Raw genomic sequence first — 12,612 nt, 5'->3', positions numbered from 1 at the left:
CTGGGAAACGAACTAGGGGTGGTGGAAGGGGAGGTGGGCAGGGGGTGGGGGTGACTGGGCGGCGGGCACCGAGGTGGGCTCTTGACAGGATGAGCACTGGGTGTTATTCCGTATGTTGACAAATTGAACACCAATAAAAAATAAATTTATTTAAAAAAAAAGAAATCAAGATCATGAGATTTGGTTAAGTCCATTTAGTAAGATTTCCATTTTGGGAAGTCACACTATCATTTCCCTATAAGCAACCCAAATAATTGACTATGTTCATCAAATACAAGAATATTAGATGTATTGAAGAATCTGATGTAAAGTGACAAAGGCATAATTCACCCTGCACTCAAAACAGAAATTCCTTCCCAGTATTTCCCTCAGAAATCTGCTCTGCTTTGTGTTTCATTTACACTGGTATTCCCTGAAACTAGCTGGAACCCACTGTTAGCACTCAGATATCGAATTACATACTTCCAAAGTGGACTAGTTTCCTGCCATGGCTATTCCAAGACAGAAAATCCTGTGCCTCTCCCAATAGATCAGATACCACCCCAGTCCTATTACACTAAGTAATATATCCCAGAGTCTGGGACTCACACAGATTCTCAGTGTTTGGATTTTAGATTAAAATCAATTTTGTTTGAAAAATGGGAGACTGGATTTCCTATGGAGAGTCCAAGGATTTTCCCTGTCTTTCTGCAGGACCTATTTATTTCCTCCTTTCACAGTCTTTCACGTCACAGCTCAGGCATTGCACACCTTGTTTTTCTGCTAGTGAAATAAGGATGGGCAAAGCTCATGCCTGCCTTGTAGTAAGTGATCTCACCAAGATGGAGGAGATACCCTAAGTATTCCAGGGAGTGGTGCAGACATTCTACCCTCTGCATGACCACCTGCTTCCTCCCTTTCTGGAACACTTTTGTAATTACCCATTGAATCAGTATTTTATTTTTATTTTTTAAAGATTTTATTTATTTATCCATGAGACACACACACACACACAGAGGCAGACACAGGCAGAGGGAGAAGCAGGTTTCACGCAGGGAGCCCGATGTGGGACTGGATCCCGGGTTTCCAGGATTACGCCCTGGGGCTGAAGGCAGGTGCTAAACAGCTGAGCCACCTGGGCTGCCCCTGAATCATTTTTTTAAACAAAAATATAATTAAGTACCATCCAGTTGTTCATGTCCCTATGAGACAGGAAGAGCTTATTTTTGTTTTGATTCTAGGCATGAGAATGAAAGGTCCCTCACTTAAATATTTATACACACCAGACAAATAAGGTTCCTAAAAAGGAAGTATAAGCAACTATTCTAGAGAAATGGATTTCATATACTTAAGAACTTCAAGATTGTTGCCTGGTCCTAAAAATCAGGCAATATGAAATAAACAACATGTTTAACCTTGTACTTCTCACAAGTAATCATAGCACCATCAGCTTATAAATGTAAAAAACAAAAACAAAAACAAAAAACAAAAAACCCTCCCTAAAAACCTAATAATCCTTTTTCTAAGAGATTCCAGGATTTGTCCTAGTAAAACCATACTAAACACTGATTTGGTCCCTAGCCTCTTCCGCTAAGTGTCCATGGACATAACTGGGAGAACTTCATAAAAGTTGGATTTCTCAGGGCACCTGGGTGGCTCAGTGGCTGAGTGTCTGCCTTTGGCTCAGGTCATCATCCCAGGGTCCTGGGATTTAGTCTCACATCAGGTTCCCCACAGGTAGCCTACTTCTCCCTCTGCCTATGTGTCTGCCTCTCTCTAAGCATCTCTCATGAATAAATAAAATCTTTAAAAAAATCGATTTCTCAAGTCTATAAATAATTCCCCAGGGTGTCTCCCTATACAGAGTGGTCCTTTTAATGTAGGTTAGCTCAACCCTTTGCCAAGACCAGGTCTGTGACTTACCAGTTCATTCCTCTTGAAGCAGAAAATGGAAACTTCTCCCCTTTTGTTAATGCTTGAGGAGCAACTTGGAAGGATGGTGGGCAGAATGAGTTTATTTCTTCATTTTAGCCTGTTTTATTTCCTCCAAACATGAACAACCAATACAATTAAAGTAGAAAGACAATTTCTGCTATTCTTTATTACCAGAATTACTTTGCTTCTGCCTGTAGCTGACCTAGTATCTATTTTGCTGCTCAAACTTGACTCAACAGTCACTACCTTCAAGCTTAAACCACATCAGAAGTTGTGTTCCACAGCATCATGATGACAACACGTGATGTACCCATCATAGCCCCTCGCAACAGGCAAGGCCACTGGTTTCCACATGTTTGCCTTGCAATTTGTCTCTAGGCACAAGCATTCTGACATCATACTCTTAAAAAATCCTGTAATGAATTATTTTTGGCACACATAACTGTCACTCTTAAGGCCAACAGCCCAGATATAGTTTTAATTCCCTTTCATTATAACATATGGCTCCCAAGCTGGATTTTTGTGCCTTGTTCTTCTTCTGTCATAGATTTAGAAAAGAGAAAGGCAGAATATTATATAGATACCAGAGCCATGAAGATTTCCTTGGTGACAAAAAGATCCAAAGTTTAGTCCAACTAGCTTGTGGATGAGCCTTCTTTCCAGTGCATCTGTTTTACATTTTCCTTTTTATTATTTCCATTATCTAGCCTGATGTCACAGTCCTCATTCTAATCTAAACACAGACACATATAACAGATGTACAACATATCACTGTGGCCCAGAGCCTACCACTGGCATGGACACCTTTCTCTCTAAATGGCTGAGACTGTCCACAGAAGTTCTAAGAAACAAAGGCACTGCTCTAAATATGCTAGCTCTAAGGCGAGGCAGGAAGGCTACCGCAGGTGAAATCCATGGCCTACCTTCCTCCATCCCTGAGAACGGGACGAAAGTACAGGATGGATCTGAGATCTTCACAATAACCTGTGAGGTAGGAGAGTCTGCAATTACTATACCCATTTTCCCACTGAGGACACCTAAAACCCTTCCAGCATGTGGGATGTTTCAGACCCAACCACAATGAATGATACGCAGACAGGTGACCTGAGAAGCAAGTTTGTCCATCTTGTTTCATTTGAATCTTCTTTCAACAGTTTTGTGAGAAGTAACTTACTGCACTAAGGCCACCTCAGTTTCTTCATCCGTAAAATGAACACAACAATAAGACTCATGGGTTTTCTGATCCTGACACTTGGAGAAAAGGGCAGGACCAGAACACAGATTTCCTAGAGTCTGAGAGAGAGTGATTTTCCCAGCTTATGTTCAGAGAGAAGATGCACACTGAGGTGGCCTAGGCAATGTTGCAAGGCATTTCTCTAGTTAAGGGGATCAGAGTTGGGTTCAAAAAGGGTTGCTCAGTAGCAGCAAACCTCAGGCAGAGCATCCTCTATTGGTATCAGGACAGCAGCCAGCTCTGGACATGAACAGTTCTATCTTTTGGCTTTTTGGTAAGCCTTATGCAAAGGGTCTCCTGTAGGCTGGATCTACTACAATCGTCCTCACTGACGTCATCATGGCACCCAACAAGGACTGGGCTTAGAGGAGCATGAGCTACAGAAAGGACAGAGTCCTGACTCTTACACCAACATGTTATCTTACCACTGCTCTGATCCTTGCTCTCAGCCCCATTGTGCTTCCCTCCCAGGGGTGCCATGCTCATCTGACTGAGCCTCAGCTTCTTCACATGAGTAATTTAGCGAGAGATCTTGGCCCAGTAGCAGTAGACTACGGGGTCAGGCAGAGGACGCCCTGAATCCTAGACTCAGCTCAGTTCAAGGGGATCCTTATTGGTGGCAGGGCCCTCCAAGGCCCTAGTGGGCCAGGCAAAACTTTCATGGCCTCTAGCTAGGATGGTGTCCCTCTTAGTCCTCCCCATCCAGGGGGCAGATGGCCAGAGGAGCCATGTTGTTTGCTCCAATGCTGTAGCAAGGACTAAAGTAGGGCAGGAGACGTCCAGGGAAGGGATAGTGAGGGAAAGTGAAAATGTGGGAGCCGTTGTCAGTCACATTGTAGAAGGAGATATCATGGGCCTCATAATCCAAGAAGACCCCCACCCGGCGGGGAGGGACTGGCAAGGACAGGAGAGGGTATTCATCGGTGCCTGCTCGGTACTCATTTCCCTTCCGCAGCCTGATCACCCAGAATCCGTAGTGGGGAGATAAATAGACCACCTCCTTCCGGTCTACATTTTCCTTACACACTCCCAGGCCCCATTCTGACCTGTCTCCCACTTCCACCTCCCAGTAGTGCCGGCCTGAGGAGATGCACTGGCTGCCCAGGACGATATTGTAGCGGTAAAATCTCTCAGGATTGTCTGGTAGATTCTGCTTGGTGTCTCCATAGTGCACACATTTTCTGTCCTCAGACACAACGAGGCGAGAATAGGCGGTGTCTGGATCCAGGCGCACATCAGCTAGGGAAAAAGACCCCGGTTGGTGATACTGACACACAGCAGAGGGCATGAGTGTGTCTTTCTGGTAAACACAGCCACAGGTTTCTCATAGATGAGCAGGACTAGGGAGAGCTGGGGCATCTAAAGGGCACCGAACCATTTTCATTCTCTAGAAGAGGTCCCTCCCACTGCCCACCATAACCTTTCCTAGCTTTCATTACCTGCATATGTCTTCAAAATCTCTCTTAGCCCCAGCACTCGGCAGTCTGTCTTCAGCTCCAGGGAGATTGGTTCTGGCCTCTGCAGACTCCAAGACTTGCTCCTGGCAGAGAAGGGGTAACGTCTTGGGGCCAGAAATCCTGGTTCTGCCACATGGACCTTCCCTTACTATAGGAATGTCAAGGTTGGCCAGAGAGATAGTTAATGGGGTGCCCATCCCTAGCAACACCAGGTAAAGCAGAGATGTGATGACCATCTGACTGTGCCTGAATGGTGTGTGGCACAGCGAGAACACTCACATTCCTGTGCTGAGGGAGAGTCAGATGTGCATTTGGCAATGGGAGAGGAAATAGTGTGCTGCAAAGAAGGCAGGCCATACTCAGCTAGAGCAGGAATGGAAACACCTGTGGCCTTTTCTCCCTTTCTTGGGCAATCTACTTGAGACTGCACGTTTTATAACTTTACCTGAAATTTTTATGAGTGATACTTGAAATGAATTTGACCAAATACAAAGAAGGAAAAAGATTCATGAACATAGCATCTTTAGCAAATACAATGAAAGATGATGCTTATCCATCAGTAGCCACTCTTCTGTGGGTACTGGGTTTATGTTCCCTCCCCATTTCTACCTCTGGCCAGGCCCTGCTATTCCTTATAGGGGTGCTTAGGGGCTCTAAGGATGGGAACATACCTGTTTAAGACTTCCTCAATACCCTGGAAGGAGAACAACAACAAAAAGCAGCACATGAGTATTTACCATTCGTCAGAGGGACCAGACAACACTGAGCTCTGGGAAGGGGTTTCTCTGAGGGAAAGAGAGGCACAGAGCAAGGCTGGACTGCTTGACTTCAGGCTTCAGCCTGACTCCCAGGCCAGAGGGGAGGGACTGGTCTTATGCCAGAGCTGCCCGAGTGCCATCTCATCTACATAAGGCTACAAAAGGCCATGCCAAGGATAGAGCAAATAGAGCAAGGGGCAGTATATGGGATCCATTATCTGGTGGGCAGAGTGTTGACAGACCCCACCAAAGACTAGCTAATCCTCTCCTGAAGTCCCATACCACCTTCAGCTCTCATCCAAGAGTTCTCAGAAAAACACACCATCTACCTGTAGCATCCAGCGGACAGGCCTCTGAGATCTCTCTTCCAGCTCTGCAATCATCTTCCACAGCACCTGGCTCTGCTGGATGAGCTCATTGTGATTCTGCTCTAGTTTCTGCAAGGTCTCCCCCTCTTCCTGCTCCAGGCTGGCCAAAGCTGCAGCTGCTTCTACCTCCAGTCGCCGACCTGGTGGCTGTTTTTTCTTTAGTAATCTCCGGTATTTCTCAAACTCCCATATAATACTCTGCTTTCGGATTTCTACCTGTATCTGTAGAGCCAGGGCCAGAAGTCAGCACTGACAATGTACTTGTAAGAGCCACCCAGGACTGAGTACACTGGCACTTGCTTACACACACACACTCTGGAATGTTTTGGTACCAATCGTGTATCCAGCACCACAGAAGCCAAGAAAAAGATACTGTTTTGCCTACCTCTGTTCCCAGAGCTCCAGTACATACTTCTGGGTCCCTATCACTACTCTTAATGACCCTAGTATGGCCCAGGATAGTATCTTGGTACTATATGCTCTAGATTATTTTCTATTTTCAGAATCATATATTCTATTGTTAGAACAATGACCAGAAGGATGACACTTAAGCCTCTAAGGCAATGTAACTTAAGTACACTGTGAGTTTTGTTCCTTACTGATATCATATCAATTCAATATGCTTAATTAGACTGGTTCAATGTTATCTTCTATGGATCAAAAAGTCTGATGGCTTGGCAGTTATGGTCCTGAAATTTATTACAGAGTTGATTTTCCAGTATTTTAATAACTTAACTTTTAGTAAAAATGATCCACCTGGGGAAAGTGAAACAGAAACCACGCTTTACTAAGCATTACCTAAGTGTTACCACTGTGAGCTAATGTATACCTGAATCACATAGTTCTCCTTTCTCATATATGGGGACATAAACCTAGAGGTTATCCCTTTATCATTAAAAAGCAGCTGGAACTGAGAGGGCACATAGCTTCCTAAGGCCATGCACTTGATAGAGAATACTGGCTGGAGAACCTTGGGCTCTCTGACTTCAACACCACATTCTGCCTTACAGAGACAAAGAAGAGGAAGCTACCACGGGCCAGCTCCAGGAGAACACAGGGACCATATAGCCTCCCTCCCCCAGGTGGCAACCTGCCTTCCAGCTGGCAGTTCGTTTCCTCTCATCAACTTCCAGCTTCCAGGCCTCATCTTGCTCTTTCCTCAGATGTTCCAGAGCCTCGTGGAGTTTCCACTGAAATAAATAAACACCTTATGAGGACATTTTAGTCAGTCCAGGTTGATGATGAGGCTTCCTAGTGTTGGCAGGCGATGGGAAAACAAGTGTCCCTTGGGCAATGGGTCAGAATGAATGCTGGAAGAAAAAGGAGTGCCACAGAGGAGAGTGATTTCTGCCCAGATGACATCCAGGGCGGCTCTCCACAATCATTTCAACTTCTACAGTTTCTAAGTTTCTGTAAAGTAGAAGAAAAGGTCCATTTCCAATCTTAGATATTCCCATCCATGTTTATTATTATTATTTTTTAAAAATTTATTTATTCATGAGACACACGGCGGGGAGAGGGAGGGAGGGAAAGAGAGAGAGAGAGAGAGAGAGAGGCAGAGACACAGGCAGAGGGAGAAGCAAGCTCCATGCAGGGAGCCTGACGTGGGACTCGATCCCTGGTCTCTAGGATCAGGCCCTGGGCTGAAGGCCGCACTAAACCACTGAGCCACCCGGGCTGCCCCTCCACATTTATTTTTATCCTTACCTGCCCTGTTATCTCATGGCCTCTTAAAACCTTGTTATTCAAAGTGTGGTCCAAGTGAGTGAACAGCATACATATTACCAAAGAGCTTGCTAGAAACGCAGAACCCCAGCCTCACCCTAGACCTACTGAATGAGAGCCTGAACTTAGCGAGACATTCCAGTGGTCCACACACGTATTAAAGAAGCACTATCCTAGAATACTACAAGAGTTTATCGCTGGAAAGCATAAAGTGTTCTGATAAAAATGTTAACTATTTCATTAAAGAATTACCAGGTGCCACACATAGCTTTAGCACTAAACTACTACATTTAGTGCTCACAATCCCTTGAGTATTATCCCTATCTTATAGATAAGGAAACTGAGGCTTAGTGAGTGAACTACCCAGTCATTCAGCTAGTTAATGGTTGGACTGGGATTTAACCCAGCTCTCTAACTGCTATACCTATATTTCACTGCCTCCCTATTTTAAAACTTGAAATAAAATAATACATCTAAATGTTTAAACATTACTCTTGCATAGGAAAACACCTAATTCAGAGAATTTGTCTTACACTCTGACCTTCTATTCTCAACTATGAGAAAGAGAATTAAGACCAGTAAGTACTAGATCAGGGGATCACAGAATCACTGGGATAATGAATCTGATAAAGATATTCAGTATGGACATCTGAGAAAAGAGCAAGCTGGAAGCTGATGAGGGTAGCCTGAACTCATCCATGGCACTAAGAACCCCAGCTAAACCAAGTTGGTTTCCTTCAAATTCTCAATATGGAAAGCGTGTTTGGATTATACATTAAGCCATCCTGGGATTAGGGAAGGGGTGTGAAGTGGGAAAGAAGAAAATGCAAGGAGAGGTGTGGCTCACTGCATCAGGTCCCCAGGGTCTGTGGGTATGAGGAGCCAAAGGAATCAGCTCTCATTTATAGTCCCTGGGGTTCCTGGTCAAGTCCTTGATTTAGAGATAGCCAAGAACGGGGCAGGGGAGAGACTGGGGTGGCTGGCCTCCATCTCCCACCTTATATTCCCAGGTGACATCCTCCATGGGCACAACACTGTGGGCCTCATGCTCAGAGGACTGGCTGCAGGTCTCACAGATGATCAGGCCATCCTCTTTGCAGAACATCTTCAGCTGTTCCCCGTGGAGCTCACACACATCGCCCTTCAGCCCCATTCCTGGGTGCAGCCCCAACAGATGAATTTTTTCTACAACATTGGCCAACTGCCAATTAGGCCGCAGGTTCCTTGGCTGGACAGGAGCCCGGCAGAGGGGACAGGTATAACCCCAGTTCTGGGATTCTCCTGGGACCTCCCATAGTCCAGAGAGACAGCTGTGGCAGAAGCTGTGGCCACAGTCGATGCTCACAGGCTCCCTTAGAAAGGTCATGCAGATGGGACAGGCCACTTCTTCCACAATGGCTTCCACCAATGCTGCAGGATCCATGGCTCCTTCTTACTCCCTCCTCAAAACATGAATAAAGCCAGGCAGAAGTAGTCAAGGCTGAGAAGAAAACAAAAACAAAAACAAGTAAGATAAAAATGTTCTTCTGTTGAAGAGCAAAGGAATAATTAGTGACCGAAAAAAGCAACTTTCTCCTTTGGATCTTTTACTGACTCTGTTTAATATATGTGTTTGGGATACATGGGTGGCTCAGTGGTTGAGCGTCTACCTTTGGCTCAGGTCATGATCCCTGGGTCCTAAGATTGAGTCCTGTATGGGGCTCCCTGTGGGGAGCCTGCCTCTCCCTCTCCCTATGTCTCTGCCTGTCTTCCTGTATCTCTTATGAATAAATAAATAAAATCTTAAAAAAAAAAGAACTTTAGTTGGGAAGGCCAGCACTTATGTATATATATTTTGAAGATTTTGTTTATTTATTCATGAGAGACATAGGGAGAGAGAGAGGCAGGTTCCCCACAGGGAGCCCCATACAGGACTCAATCCTAGGACCCCAAGGATCATGACCTGAGCCAAAGGTATCTGCTCAACCATGAGCCACCCAGGTGGCCCCCCAGCTGAAGTTCTGACTGGGTCATATTATTCATACCATTGTAGAGACATCTGGGGATGCTTATATGAGTGGATATTAGGAGTTTTCAGTTTTCATCAATTAGGTCATCTCTGACTGTCCTGAGTTTGCTTACCAGACCATTCCCATGCTACTTCAATTACACTCTCCAAATCAGCATTGTTTCTCTTGAGCTTGGGAAAGGTCTCACAAAATGCGGTGCTTCAGTATCCAAAATAAGGCCAGGAATACCCCTAGCATTACTCTCTAGTATGCTTATATGTTTATATACTTTAAGGTTCAGAAAAGGTAATATGCCAGAAGTCCATTGCTCATATACTGTTTGTTTTCTTGTGTTGCACACTTAAGTGTATAGTATAAGGGAACTAGCAATACTTCCTCCACATGCTCTAAACCCCTGCCCATTTCCTGGCACTAACATTCACTAAGATGCCAAGACACTCTCCTCAGCCTTCAGTGATATATTCAAAAGCAGAGATGACATAACACCCATTGGAAAATAAAAACACAGGTCAACTGATCACAGTCAAACCCACATTTATGAAGTCATTACCCCAGCAAGAAACCTGAGATTTTTGCCAGGGACAGACATAATGTGGAACTTGAATGATCAATGGCAGACTCTTGGCTCAGTAGACAATATTTCTTTGTTCACTTTCCAAGTTTGTGTTAAATTGCTAGAATCTATAAAGGGAAGAGCCATATTGGTCTTGGTCACAGAGGCATCCTCTGCACCTAAGCAGTGCCTGTCACGCTGTTGTCGAATATCTGTTGAATGAATAAACCACCTAGACATAGGAAATAGCTTCTAGACCTAAAATGCTTTTAAAACTTGTTAGGTAACTGACCGCATATTATACAGTAATAACAACAATAGCAAAGATTCCTTAAGCGCTTACATTGTGCGGCAGGCACTATTCTGCGGCCTTAACATAGATTAACTCAGTTTATTTCACAACCCTCAATGGAAACCATTATTGTATTGTTTTCATTTTACAGATTCTTGGTCCTGGGCTTTACCCTTGTATCTTGGGCAAATTACTTAACCTCTCTAGCTTCAAGGTAGAATAAAAATTCAAGAGAGAGAAATCACTGTGATTTAGGGTAGTCCAATAGGCTTCCTGAAGAAACTGGAGTAGTATGAAGATTTTGCAGGGCTCTGTTACAGGCCAGCAGCAGGTCATGCCTTCTCACTGGCCTATCCCCTGATTTTCCACCTCTCACTATCACTGCCAAACTGTGGGATCCAGTATCCTAAAAAGTAGTTTTGTGAAATGCCTAACCTACTGAGGGCCTCACCTGGTTCCTCGCCATCAGTCCAATAGGGAAGCTCTCTCTCTTCAATCCTAAAACAGCAACTGTGCCCAGTTAGGCAAGGAGAGAAACTTCCACACTTTCTTGCAGACCCCACGTCCATTTATTCTACTCCAACCGGGTTCCTGCTGTTGTCACAGGTTGAAATGACTTCTCCGTGATCCTGGTGATCCTGCTCTTAACATCATTTGAGGCACACACGTTTATTATCTCACTTCCCACTCTGGAAGCTTCATGATAAGGCTATTCTCTTACTTTGTTCACTACTATATCCCTAACATCAAAATTCCTTTAGCATTTTTTTTGAATATGAAAGAATTAAGCATAAACGTTGAGGTCTGATAGCAGGTTAGTACAGCAGGGCACCAAGAGCTACCACATAAAGTCGACATGAGAGAAGTTGATATCCGTGATTTAAAGCTACAAATATCAATAAGGGAATGTGACTAGAAACCGAAAACTGTGAAGACGCTGATAGTAGGGAGGTGAGGTAAAGAAACATTAAAATGACAAATCAAGAAATGCAGCAAAAGCGTATTTTTAGGTTTCAGAGGCAAAGGTTCAAACATGAAAAAGTTCAAAGTGGTGGCCTCTGCCAGAAGAACTTAGGGGCTGGTAGCTACTATTGCTATTCCATATAAGACCAGCTTTACTGATTTACTATTATTATACATAAATTACTTTGACAAAACCGTAATTATTAAACGTTTAATTGCTTCGATCTTGCCTTTGCCAGGGTGGGGAGCTCGTCTGGAAAAGACACCTGACGCAGGAGACGGCGTGGGGAAAAGCCTCGAGAGGAGAGACCGCCGTGGAGAGAGGGGCGAGGGAGGCGGTGGCCCCGGGGGTGCGGAGCGCAGGGGGATGGTAACCTCCCCGCCACACGACGCGGAGCGGAAGAGAGTGAGCCTGCACGACCTCCGGCTTCAGGACGCGCTTCCCGCCTCAGCGGCGGAAACCGAAAGTGGGGACGCCGGGTCCCCCCGCCGAGCGCCCCCGGCGGCACAGGCGCCCGGCCTAAACCCCGCAGCGCTTACCGTCCGCCGGAAGGCGAGGGCTCCACCGCGGCCGGCTCTTCCGCCTCTCCCTCAGGCCTCCCAGGCCTCGCCCACATGACCGGAGCCAATGAGCAGCGGGCAGGGCGGGGCACTGGCATCGCCCGCCGGCGTCTCTGAGGGAGCAGCCAATCACAGACAGGGATCAAGACAACCCTAGCCAATCGGAGACTGGCTCTCGGCGTGCCAATACCTTTTCTCTGCTCCGTTGGTTTTTCTGGCTCCTTCTCCGGCTCCGAGTCCCTTAAGCGGTGAAGGGTCCCGGGACGTAGTCCCACGACAGACGGAAGCGTTTCGGCTCCCCGATGAGCGCTCGAGTCCTGCATTAGGAGAGGCCCTGCTGACTCTTGACCCAAGGGACGCCCTCGGTCTCAGGCTTCCGCTCTGGCTGTCTAAAGACTCTGCAGAGCGAGCCTTGTTCCTTCCAGGGAATAGCCCCGGACCTAATGGCTGTTCCTTTGACGGTTTTCTGTGTTAAACTCAGCAGCCTGTGAGGTCAGCCGCGTTTGGTTCTGCGACCCAGTGCAGCCGCGGGCCTGGGCACACATGCAGTTTCTGTAAGATGAGTGACCTCTCGGCTTCAGGCTGCACGTACTGGGCTCTTAGGGAAAAAACTCTCCTGCATTTTCCTGGCAAGCTCTTATCCTTTAATACTTAAGCAGGCAGCTTCTCATCACTTATTGCCACAATCCACTTTAAAATTAGAAACAGAAGGGGTCCCTGGGTGGCTCAGCGGTTTAGCGCCTACCTTCAGCCCAGGGCGTGATCCTGGGGACCTGGG

The 12,612-nt window shown here is 45.9% G+C and overlaps 1 protein-coding gene across 4 annotated transcripts; it reads right to left on the bottom strand.

Annotated features, from left to right (window-relative positions):
* Positions 1 to 128: 128 nt before the first annotated feature.
* On the bottom strand, positions 129 to 11,897 carry TRIM68 (tripartite motif containing 68). 4 transcript variants are annotated; one of them, XM_041730530.1, is made up of 8 exons: positions 11,814 to 11,863; positions 10,762 to 10,948; positions 8,454 to 8,936; positions 6,826 to 6,921; positions 5,693 to 5,953; positions 5,277 to 5,299; positions 4,588 to 4,688; positions 129 to 4,387 (listed from the first exon to the last, which is right to left on the bottom strand). In XM_041730530.1, exons 3-8 carry the CDS (start codon positions 8,877 to 8,879, stop codon positions 3,837 to 3,839), a joined length of 1,458 nt encoding a protein of 485 aa, XP_041586464.1. In that variant the 5' UTR covers positions 8,880 to 8,936; positions 10,762 to 10,948; positions 11,814 to 11,863; the 3' UTR covers positions 129 to 3,836. The 4 variants fall into 4 exon arrangements, with proteins under 4 accessions (XP_041586464.1, XP_041586465.1, XP_041586466.1 ...); XM_041730531.1 differs by having other exon boundaries at positions 10,762 to 10,953; positions 11,814 to 11,835; XM_041730532.1 differs by lacking the exon at positions 10,762 to 10,948 and having other exon boundaries at positions 11,814 to 11,897.
* Positions 11,898 to 12,612: the final 715 nt, after the last annotated feature.

The sequence above is a fragment of the Vulpes lagopus genome, chromosome 15 (assembly GCF_018345385.1).
Source record: "Vulpes lagopus strain Blue_001 chromosome 15, ASM1834538v1, whole genome shotgun sequence".
Lineage (NCBI taxonomy): Eukaryota > Metazoa > Chordata > Mammalia > Carnivora > Canidae > Vulpes > Vulpes lagopus.
The sequence above is the reverse complement of the archived record's forward strand: the minus strand, read 5'-3'. Positions and strand labels throughout refer to the sequence as shown.